Below are 12,903 nucleotides of genomic sequence, written 5' to 3' on the forward strand. Positions count from 1 at the left end.
TGATGCTGCAGAAGCTCAAATAGGGTCGAATGATAACAATGACAATTATCAGCTAGTGAAATATGTGGCATGTATATACGAACATGAACGGTATGTGGGAAACATAACACATAGATCAGATGAACATTCCAATGTGTTGGTGTCATTTGTGAAGAAATCAAAAAACAAACTGTTCTCATGGTCTGCAAGGTTACATAAAGATGAAAGCTGGATTCCTTTCCAACATATTCTTTGTCTGATAAGTGCACCTACCATGCAAGGCAGTAGTGCTCACCACTATGTTCTAAGTCAGAGATCTCAACATAATCAAACTCAAAGTTCAGATATTTATTCAAGCTGTCTGAACAAAACAATGTTTATTTGATGTTGTTAAGGCTAATTTATTGCCAAAGCAGTTTTTTTGAAACATTTCATTGTCATGATTATTGCAGTTTGGTGTGACTATAATCTTTCTCATAATTATTATATTATGAATCTTAAACTCAGCCATATCTGCATAATTGTAATGCATACACAATATATTTGCATTGCCATGTGATCTAACTAGTTATGTCAATAAACTTGTTCAGAAATGAATTAATTCTTTCTTGTTTCTTACAACTTCATTATTTAACATTGTGAAAGGCTGGTTAGAATATTTCAGTGGGATTCATAAAATACTGACAGGTATTTTTCAAAATTGTATGAATATATTTGCACACAGTAATGCACCTGAACTGAATTTGTTTAGAAATAAACAACTTATAGTCAGAGGATACTTTAAAATAATATAACTCAAAACATAGGTTGAACACCATCCTAATTTTTTTTTGTAGATCATATTCAGAGATGTAAGAACATATGGTAAAAATCTGAAAAGGCTGTATAACTGGTGACATGGTCAAACTGTGGCCTGAAGTAGGTCTATTTTTAGCTAAATCATAAAAAGTTGCATGCAACTAAATTTTCTTACAGGAGATCTAACAGACTTTTAATTACAACAATTGTTGATTTATTAACTGATATGTTACAGGAAATTAGAAAAACAAATTCAGCTTTGTATCATATTAAGTCTTAGAGCTAAGGCTTATTACATAAACCAATGTTTTTTTCATAATTTTGAGTTTTCAGGTGATTTTACAGCCTCACTATGAAAATCCTAAGAGAGATAAACTTGGTTTGAGACCATTTTTGAATTCTGTGAGATTAATTAAGTCAGTGTAGCAAATTTCAGCCTTCTACCACCATTACTTTTGCAGTTTTAAGCAGCCAAAGCTGACCGAAAATGAAGTCGCCAAAAATAAAACAAAGTTAATTAAATTTTACACGGCTGTAAATCAGAAACTATTAGAAATATTAATCTAATATTTGGTAATTTTTCATTATATGGATAGATGAGCACATGTGAATTTTTCAAGGCATTCTGTGGGGGTCACCTGCAGTCCCCTGGATGATTTGACATAGAATGACCCCTCTTTCTTTCTGTGTGAACCTCACCATGACAGAAGGTCAAAACATTGTTCGCCCCTCTACATAGTGCTTTCTCTATCCATACCAGCTGTTTTTACATTTATACTTTTCTCTACAAGTGGGTATTATCAACACCATGAATGATTAAAAGAATACAAGTTTTATAATAGATATATAAGTGGAACAAAGACAATTAAGAACATTTTTCACCAAAAATATACAGTCGATATTAAGGAAAGAAAGAACTACATCTTCTTGAATTGAATGTAGGGACAAGATTTCACAAAACTTGCACACAGGTATCTATGTTTGTGTGTATATATACAAACACATACATAACTAATCCTAACTCAAGCAAGAAACAGATTTCATCTGATATCCATACATATATATGTGTGTGTGTGTGTGTGTACATATAACATATATATACATTCAAAATAAAAAATACGGTTATCAGCATAAGAGCAGGAGCAACATTTCACAACTGATGCACAGTTTGTAGGGGAGTAAATAAGAACAAGGTTTTAGTTTCACATTAACTTTACTTCTAGAAGTAAAGAAAGAAAATCCATATTTTACATTAATTTTACATCCACAAGTAAAGAAACAATATTCAGATTTCACATTAACTATACACCTTCAAGTAAAGAAACAAAATCCACATTTTACAATAACTTTTCATCTTCAAGTAAAAAAAAAGAAATCCACATTTTAAATTAACTTTACATCTAGCAGTTAAGAATCAGAAACAAAATTTGACTTTAACTTTAGATCAAGAAGTAAAGAAAAAAAATCCATATTTTACACTAACTTTACATCTAGAACTAGAGAAACAAAATCCAGATTTTACAGTAACTTTACAAAGGGAAGTTAAGAAACAAAATCCAGATTTAACATTAACTTTACATCTAAAATTAAGAAAACACAATCCCAATCTTACATCAACTTTACAAGTTGAAAAAAAATACAGATTTTACATTAGCTTTACAACTAGAAGAAAAGAAACAAAATCCAGATTTTACATTAACTTTACATCTGGAAGAAAAGAAACAAAATCCAGATTTCACATTAACTTTACATCCAAAAGAAAAGAAACAAATTCCAGATTTTACATTAACTTTACAAACAGATATAAAGAAACAAAAGGCAGATTTTATATTAATTTCACGACTAGAAGTAAAGAAAGAAAATCCATATTTTACATTAACTTTACATCCAGAAGAAAAGAAACAAAATCCAGATTTTACATTAACTTTACATCTGGAAGAAAAGAAGCAAAATCCAGATTTCACATTAACTTTACATCTAGAAGAAAAGAAACAAAATCCAGATTTCACATTAACTTTACATCTAGAAGAAAAGAAACAAAATCCAGATTTCACATTAACTTTACATCTAGAAGAAAAGAAACAAATTCCAGATTTCACATTAACTTTACATCTAGAAGAAAAGAAACAAAATCCAGATTTCACATTAACTTTACATCTAGAAGAAAAGAAACAAAATCCAGATTTCACATTAACTTTACATCTGGAAGAAAAGAAACAAAATCCAGATTTCACATTAACTTTACATCTGGAAGAAAAGAAACAAAATCCAGATTTCACATTAACTTTACATCTAGAAGAAAAGAAACAAAATCCAGATTTCATATTAACTTTACATCTAGAAGAAAAGAAACAAATTCCAGATTTTACATTAACTTTACAAACAGATATAAAGAAACAAAAGGCAGATTTTATATTAATTTCACGACTAGAAGTAAAGAAACAAAATCCAGATTTTACATTACATTTACATCAAAGAAGCAGAGAACCAAATTCCAGACTTACAATTAAGTTTACATCTAAAAATAAATTAACAAAATACAGAATTTACATTAACTTTACGTCTAGAAGTAAAGACACGAAATCTACATTTTACATTAACTTTACATCTAAAAGTCAAAAAACAAAATCCAGATATCATATTAACGTTACATCGAGAAGTAACTGATCAAAATCCATATTTCATCATTAACTTTAATCTAGAACCAGAGAAACAAAATCCAAATTTTTTGTTAACTTTACATGATGAAGTAAAAAAACAATACCCAGATTTTCAATTAACTTTACATCTAGAAGACATGGAATCAAAATTTTACATTATATTTACATCTAGAAATAAGGACACAAAATAAAGATTTTACATTAAGTTTATATTTACAAGTAAAGAAACAAAATCAACATTTTACACTAACTTTACATCCACAAGTAAAGAAACAATATTCAGATTTCACATTAACTTTACATTTAAAAATAAAGAAACAAATTCCAGATTTCACATTAACTTTACATATACAACTAAAAAACAATATCCAGATCTTACATCAACTTCAGATCAAGAACTAAAGAACCAAAATCAAGATTTTACATTAACTTTACATCCAGAAGTAAAGAAACAAAATCCAGATGTTACATTAACTTTACATCTAGAAATACAGACAAACTTCAAATTTCACATTAACTTTACATCTACAAGTAAAGAAACAATATCCAGATTATAAATTTACTCTACATCTAGAAGACATAAAATCCATATTTTACCATCAACTTTACATTTAGAAGTAAAAAACAAAATCCTGATTTTAAATTATCTTTACATCTAGAAGTAAAGGAACAAAATCCAGATTTTACTTTATGTCTAGAAGTTAAGAAAGAAAATCAAGATTTTATATTAACTTTACATCTAGAAATAGACATAAAATACAGATTTTACATTAATTTTATACCTACAAGTAAAGAAACAAAATCCCAATTTCACATTAACTTTACATCTAGAAGTAAAGATACAAAATCCAGATTTCACATTAAATTTACATCTAGAAGTAAAGACACAAGCTCCAAATTTCACATTAACATTAGATCTAGAAATCAAGAAACAATATATAGCTAGTATTATAACAAGTAAGTAAGTGATTTCAGATAAACTTTATACCTGAGATGTGGGTTTTTCACATATTCCAATGAGGTGTGATTCTGGCTGGCAACAACCCAGCCACTCAGGTCGACAGCCAAAGTCTTCCCTTGTAAACTTTTTAAATGACATGGTTCACATACAGGACTTAAAACATTCCACAGCTGGTTGACCCCCATTGTTTTAGCTCTGCAAAGATATTAAAACTTAAAAAACAATATAATTAGTTCCTCATTCATTTGTATTTAATAAATAACTTTCATTCATACAATACTGGAATATGTTTGTTATAACTTATTTTACTTACAAAATCATACTCCTGATTTAATAAAATTAATACTGTTATGAAAAATGTATATTTATTTTGAAACTTTTAGAAACAAGTTAGGAATAAACAGTAAAAAAAGGGATTTTAGATCACATCAGTTAAATAAATATTATATAACTTATGGATTCCATGCAATTTGCTATAAAGATGTAACTGACAGGGAAAAGTCCACAAATATTCTAATTTATTGAATATAATCTGCTTTAATAAAAACAATGTCAAATGTAGAAACACAATGTACAGTAGTGTTGAAGCATCACATGGAAATATAGAAGTTGTTTTGTTAAAGAGTTACACTAGTGTGAAAGCATCATTTGGAAATATAGAAGTTGTTTTTTAAAGAGTTACACTAGTGTGGAAGCATCATTTGGAAATATAAAAGTTGACTTCCTATAGATAATATTTCCTGCCTACCAAGAATCATGCTATATAATTATCAATGTGTACAGAAATGGAGAATTAATAAAACTTCATTCTGATGAAGAATATTATTATTAATGTACAGTATAGTAGAAGTATGATATTAAAGTATAGTAGAGTATAGATATGGTATTAAGGCACAGTACAGTACAGATGTTTAAAAAATGGCAGGAATGGGTAGAGAAGGCACTAATAGAGGAGCGAACAATGTTTTGACCTTCTTCGGTGATCGTCAGGTTCACAGAGGAAGAAAGAGGTAACTGACCGATAGCTGACCACATGTTTGAAAGCGGTTGTGTAATTGAGTGTAGGAATATAGAGGGCGTGTTTAGATGTTGGATATATTTATTTATATAGGTATACAGGTGTTCCTTTGTATTGGTTTATTTTGGGCTTGAGTTGTTGTATAAGTACAAAGATATTAAAGTACAGTACATGCATGGTATTAAACCCAAGATGTCACTCATACTCCAGCAACTTTCGGCCAGAAACTGAATATCCTAGATGTTATTTTGTCTTTTTTTTTAAATGATGCCAGGGATTGTAATTTTAAAACTAAACAAAAAAGTGGTAGGTGAGCCTGAAACTTTGAGAACCAATGCTCTCAATGTTGCCTAACCAGCAATCTAAACAATAAAATTATAACCTCTCAATATTTGAATTCAATACTTCATACATACAACTTCAAATTGTATTTGTTCTCTCACTAGGAACAGCATATTCTTATATGGCTTAAAGAGATTGGTTACAAAGATAACTTCTTTCTGTAATAGTGTTAAGGTTATTCCCATCAAACTTATAATTTAAAACTTACCAAATAACATAAATCCTTATTTAAAGCAATAGCATCTTCCACGTAGCAACACCAAAGATCATCATATCCACAAATTTAAGTAACTTCTTGACTATTCACTCCTGTATCACTGATTTTAATCAAAAAGAGCAAATGTTCGAACACTGGGCCCTGAGGTAACCCATTTGAACTCCACTTATAACACTATTACTTTCTTCCATCCAACTACTTTTCTATAATATATAATGATCCAACTTATCTCACACACTTTCTGTGCATTCATTACTGACTTTGAAATTTGGTAATTACTTTTTTTCTAAAATCCCAATGCTTACAATTAGTCTCATATTTAGACCTTATAATATCATTTAATGTTTTACAGGTATACAAATATTCATATTTGTTTTAGAAAACTACAAGTAACATAACTGGTCCCTTTCTTTAACTATTTGTCAATGTTGCAGATAACAATTTACACAACTCTTTCACTACAGGTTTTATATGTTACTTTGTCATTAATTAGACTGAAAAGTCCAGTACTTCAAAATAACTTATGAACGTATTTTAATTTTAAAACTTGAGGTAACAAATATAAAAAAAAACAATTTAATCTGGTGGTACAAGTATGTTGCATTATTAAGTTATTTAAAAATGACGCTTCTCCTGTTCACTCGAACTTAAAAATTTGTTTCTTACTAAATGTATTATTTAATTCCTGTAATTTAAGAAAACATATATTGTTAGTGAAGTGAGCAGTTCGTTTAATCTCACATCTGTGCTAATTTACAAGTATACATTTATTTAGACTGTAGACTAATAAATTACAAATTCAACTCCATAACATGCTTTCGTAACAAACCGGCCTGTTTAATATTAATCATTTTATGGTATTATTATTACTAATAGTAGTACCTACTACCACTACTAGTACTACAGTAACCAGTACTTGATAAAAATAACATAATTGAATTTGAAAATGTTCACATATTTGGTCTATAAAATCCAAACGCAAAGAATGCTAAATGAAAAAATTTCAAACTATTAACAAATAAACTAATTATACGTTACAAATATATGTATTTGTTATGACATATATTCTTACTTGCTAGCATTTATATTTCGGTATACTCATGCAGACAAATTTTTTTATTTACACGGTTGCAAACTATAAAGTCCTTGCACTTTGATCATAATGCGCCTGCGTAAAAAACTAGCTAGACAAAACATATCAGGATCGTAATCGAATCACATTTTATAAAACATAACTTAATAACACAGCACGACAAGACCGTGATAATAGGAAACATTTATTAAATGTTTCGAAATCATCAAAATTCCATCAGCTGTAATCTAGATATAAAGAAAAACAATATTTGTAATTACAAAAGATATATGATATACATAAGAAGCAAATAGTTTGAATATACCAATTATAACACGACAAAATAAAAAAGTGGCTCAAAACCATAAACAGTAAATATAGGGCTAAATGAAGTGAAAGTTGTGTATTATTTATGTATAATAATGTTTATTTTATAAGAAGTTCAGTATCATGCTTGACTGTTAAAATAACTTTAAAGTTGAAGAGAGAAATCACATTTTTCTGTTTTTGTTCTGTACTGAGGAATAGCGGGAGTTCTCTCTCTCTCCTGTATGGGTATCTGGGTATAGATGTTTATCTACCCAGGAGAGTCAGATTTGGTTAACCTCTTCCTCCTTCCTTCATATTTTGGTTTTACAACTGTTAAGTGTATTTATATATGGTACACAAGGGCCAGAGTAACCCGCACTTACTCAGGCTTCTTTCAGGGTAATATCTATAAACAATCTACACATACACTTGGTGCAAATAAAACATTTCTTTTATAGTTCCATAATTATTTGTACTTTCATTAGCTAGGTATTAACTATAAAACGTTTACATAAAAACCCTTTCAATGCTCAGTAATTAATCCCTAATCTAATGTGGAGTCTAGTTTATAGGTGGCCTATTTTTTATTTAGAAAATGTATATTCAGTGGGGAAAGGTGCTTAGGCCTATTCTCATCATGTAAACAGTACCTGTCAAGTTCGCTTACTAGTTCATTTTTTCTCCAATTTTTGTCAAAATAGTTTATTGTACCATGTTGGAGTCTATCTGCCATTGTTTCCACGTGTGGGAATTTATGTATGAATTCAAATGACGTAGTTCTGAGTACTTTATAAGCTGTTGTGAGTGGTGAATTTTGTATTGTTTGTAGTTTGTTTGAAGTTGTTGTATGGTTACGTTTATCCATGCAGGGGCTGCATAGTCAATGACGGGTCGAATGTATGTTTTATATATTTTTATGATGTCGTCTGCCGAAGCTCCACTGTTTCTGCCAGTTAGACCCTAGCATAGTTTATTCTTCGCGAAATTGTTGTTCTAATATTATTTATGTGGTTTACCCACGTTAGTTTTGAATCGAATATAAGTCCTAAAATTTTTGCTGATGTAGCAGTCTGGAGTAGTTCTACATTCATGTAGATTTGTGGTTGTACTTTTTTATGTTTAGTTAACTTAGTGAATACTATTAGTTATGTTTATTTTGATTCTATATTTTTATATAGATTAATATGATTAATATAAACATATTAATTTTGGATGTAATTCAACAAATGCTAATGGAAGACTTCTACAATTTATAGATGAACATAACATTGTCTTCTTGAATGACGATACGCTTACGAATACTATGTATGCCTCTAATATTAGTGACACATTAGACGTATGCCTAAACTCGTATAACATGTGCCAAAAGCTAATAAAATTTCATGTGGTAAAAGATGTAGACAGCGACCATTTACCTATATGGTGTGATCTCATCCCCCATAAAAATTCTATACATGGAAAAGAACAATTTGATTACAAAAAAGCAAATTGGAAAGTTTGTTTGTTTGGGAATTTCGCACAAAGCTACTCGAGGGCTATCTGTGCTAGCCGTCCCTAATTTAGCAGTGTAAGACTAGAGGGAAGGCAGCTAGTCATCACCACCCACCGCCAACTCTTGGGCTACTCTTTACCAACGAATAGTGGGATTGACCGTCACATTATACACCCCCACGGCTGGGAGGGCGAGCATGTTTAGCGCGACGCGGGCGCGAACCCGCGACCCTCGGATTACGAGTCACACGCCTTACGCGCTAGGCCATGCCGGGCCAAATTGGAAAGAATACCAAAAACAATTACTCCATCAACGGCCAAACAAAATTATACCAACAGCTAAAAATAAAATAGATATTGATAACTACTGTCAAATAATCACGGAATGTCTGCAACCACAGCAAATCAGACAATACCAAAATAACAACATAAAACTATAAATAATACATGGAAACCACAAAACAACTGTTAACACTAATCAAGCACAGATAACAATTAAGAAGACAATACATGGAGACAAGAGACTGAATTAAAAACACAAATAAATAGAATAAGAAACCAAATCAGAGCAGAAGTTAAATTATTAAAACAAGAAAAATGGGACGATTTCTGCACCAAACTTATGAAAAACAGATCCGAATTAATTGTGGACACACCTAAAAAAACTAACAAATGGAGATACAACAAGAAGAAAATACCCACCACTAGAACACAATAATACCACAGAATATACAAATGAAGAAAAAAGCCGAAATATTCAAACAACTTGAAAACACGTTTAAAACACACAACGACCCAGACACGAACACATACTTCTATAATAAAGCAAATAACTTAATAATGAATAACAGTGAACTATTTGAACCACTTTTCCCTGTCAACTTAAATAACTATCAAATCAACAACACAAACGACTACACAAACAATTTCAGCAAAAGAACTCTTAGAAGCAGCCCCCTAGTGGCTCAGCGGTATGTCTGAGGACTTACAGCGCTAAAAACCGGGTTTCAATACCCGTGGTGGGCAGAGCACAGATAGCCCATTGTGTAGCTTTGTGCTTAATTCAAAACAACAACATAGAAGCAATAACAAACACCAAAAATAAATCACCAGTAGAAGACGGTATACAAGCCATTCTTCTTTAAAAAGGCATTCCAAAAATAATTTAAACATCTCACAGCAATTTGCAATTTATCATTATACTTTGGTATATTCCGGTTTCTTGGAAGCATGCAAATGTATTAATGTTCTATAAAGAAGGAAAGCCAGCCAATAACCCAAATAGCTACCAACAAATCAGTCTGACCAGCTGTGTAGGCAAAATTCTAGAGAGGATAATCAGTAACAGACTCTCCACATTCCTGGAGACAACATCAAAATTACCAGAAGAAATAAATGGTTTCAGAAAATTCAGACAAACAACAGACCATTTAGTCAGATTAACTGAAGCAATTGTTGATAGTTTTAATAAACGAGAATACACTGTCGCTTGCTTTCTCGATATTGAGAAGGCATTCGACACTGTATGGCAAAACGGTCTCCGGTTCCTAATGGAAGAAATGGGACTACCGCGGGGAACTTTTCGCTGACTATCAAACTTTCTGGAAGACAGATCACGTAGAACAAATGTTGAAGGAACCTTCTCTGAGAGTTTCACTTCAGAAGCTGATATCCCTCAAGGAAGGGTAGTTAGCCCTATCCTATTCATCATGTACGTGAAACATGTTTTGAAAGATCAAAATAATGGATACTCCTCACAGTTCGCAGACGATGTAGCAATCTGGAAAAGTGCACCAACACCAGCAATAGCAGCCACAAACATACAACCACAATTAATTAGAATAAGTGAATATTGTCAAAAATATAGAATCAAAACAAACACAACTAGTAGTATTCACTAAGTTAACTAAACATAAAAAAGTACAACCACAGATCTACATGAATGTAGAACTACTCCAGACTGCTACATCTGCAAAAAATTTAGGACTTACGTTCGATTCAAAACTAACGTGGGTAAACCACATAAATAATATTAGAACAACAATTTCGCAAAGAACAAACTATGCTAGGGGTCTAACTGGCAAAAAGTGTGGAGCTTCGGCAGACGACATCATAAAAATATATAAAACATACATTCGACCCGTCATTGACTATGCAGCCCCTGCATGGATAAACGTAACCATAAAACACCTTCAAATAAACTACTAAATTCTCCACTCACAAGTAGACACCGCATTCGATTAGGGATTAATTACTCAGCATTGAAAGGGTTTTTTATGTAAACGTTTTATAGTTAATACCTAACTAATGAAAGTGCAAATAATTATGGAACTATAAAAGAAATGTTTTATTTGCAACAAGTGTATGTATAGATTGTTCATGGATATTTCCCTGAAAGGGGCCTGAGTTACTGCGGGTTACTCTGGCCCTCGTGTATCATATATAAATACACTTAACAGTTGTAAAACCAAAATATGAAGGAAGGAGGAAGAGGTTAACCAAATCTGACCCTCCTGGGTAGGTAAACATCTATATCCACATACCCATACAAGAGAGAGAGAGAAAATATAACGAATAGTTTAAACAATTGCATGGCTGTTCCCATAAGATCTTCAAATATCCGATGAAAATGAACGAATCATCATTCTGTTATAACTACGTGGGAAGTTGAGCTTATATTAACATAAATATTAATGTTTTATTGTGGTAAAATATTGTACTATCTACATAAAGAGTAGTTATTATTGTTAAATTACATTGTTAATTTAAACAACTCTGTACAATAAAACAGTATCAGCTATTTCAATCACTGGCTATTATATACGTACATGAATGATGTACTGAAATTGTTTGTTTGTTTTTTGAATTTCGCACAAAGCTACTCGAAGGTTATCTGTGCTAGTCATCCCTAATTTAGTAGTGTAAGACTAGAGGGAAGGCAGATAGTCATCACCACCCACCGCCAACTCTTGAGCTACTCTTTTACCAACAAATAGTGGGACTGACCGTCACATTATAATGCCCCCATGGCTGAAAGGGCGAGCATGTTTGGCGCTTCCCTCAGATTACGAGTCGTACGCCTTAACTCGCTTGGCCATATGTGCTGAAATATCATGTTGCATCGTTCTGACGTGCTTTTCAAACATACAGTTTCAGTGTCGTACTGATTATCTATTAAAGCTAGAGCACTCAGACTCTTTTTAATTTGTGTATACCTCAGGTAATTATCAGACTCTTTTTAATTTGTGTATACCTTAGGTAATTATCAGACTCTTTTTAATTTGTGTGTACCTCAGGTAATTATTGAGCCAGAAAAAAAGATGACAAACGTCCACATGCAGGGGCGTAGATCCTGTGGGAATGGGGGATACACCCCCTTCATTTTAGGTGGGGGGTATGGTGCATACAATCATCCCCCCTACAGTTTGGTCTGTTGAATTGTTTTATTGCATCACAGGCATACAAATTGTGTGTTTGTTCTGTGTGTTGTGTACCGTAGCAACAAGATTACTCTGTGATTGCATGTTTACAGATTTCATGTTCACGTAATCAGAGATTACCAATTTGCAAATTGAACAGTCCACATAAGTGGTTGCAAAAATCATCTCCCATCGGGTGTACAAAACCTACGACCCTGTATCAGTCATTAAGCAAAAATGTTCTAATGTGCAATAATAAAACGAGTGATGTTTATATTAAAATCAAAGCTGAATTTTTCATTTGCAATTGAAAGATAATTGTAAAAAATGGTTTGCAAGTTAGAGTAAATTCTAAATCTTTTAAACAAATATATAAATTTCATGTTTTGTTGTACTTTTCCCAGAAATATAACTTTTACATTTAGTAACCCCCCCGACCCTCGGATTATGAGTCGAATGTCTAAACCACCTGGCCATGCCAAGTCAAATTATAAAAAGATGAAGCATTTTTGCTAAAGTACAGACTTTTGTTTTATTATGAATGTATAATACTGATGAAAAACGTTTAGGATTATTTTTCTGTTTATTCTTGCAAGAAACGAGGTTTTGATAACAGTGGTGGAAAGAACACATAATC

The 12,903-nt window shown here is 31.6% G+C and overlaps 1 protein-coding gene across 1 annotated transcript in view; it reads right to left on the minus strand.

Annotated features, from left to right (window-relative positions):
- The window catches only part of LOC143233736 (flap endonuclease GEN homolog 1-like), a 34,274-nt gene extending 27,091 nt beyond the window's left edge, over positions 1-7,183 (minus strand). The window contains exons 1-2 of the mRNA XM_076470316.1: positions 7,048-7,183; positions 4,426-4,593 (exon numbers count right to left, since the gene is read on the minus strand). Of these exons, the coding sequence (XP_076326431.1) occupies positions 4,426-4,536 (111 nt within the window). The 5' untranslated portion in view covers positions 4,537-4,593; positions 7,048-7,183. The remainder of the gene's footprint in view (positions 1-4,425; positions 4,594-7,047) is intronic.
- Positions 7,184-12,903: the final 5,720 nt, after the last annotated feature.

Source organism: Tachypleus tridentatus, chromosome 1 (assembly GCF_004210375.1).
Source record: "Tachypleus tridentatus isolate NWPU-2018 chromosome 1, ASM421037v1, whole genome shotgun sequence".
Lineage (NCBI taxonomy): Eukaryota > Metazoa > Arthropoda > Merostomata > Xiphosura > Limulidae > Tachypleus > Tachypleus tridentatus.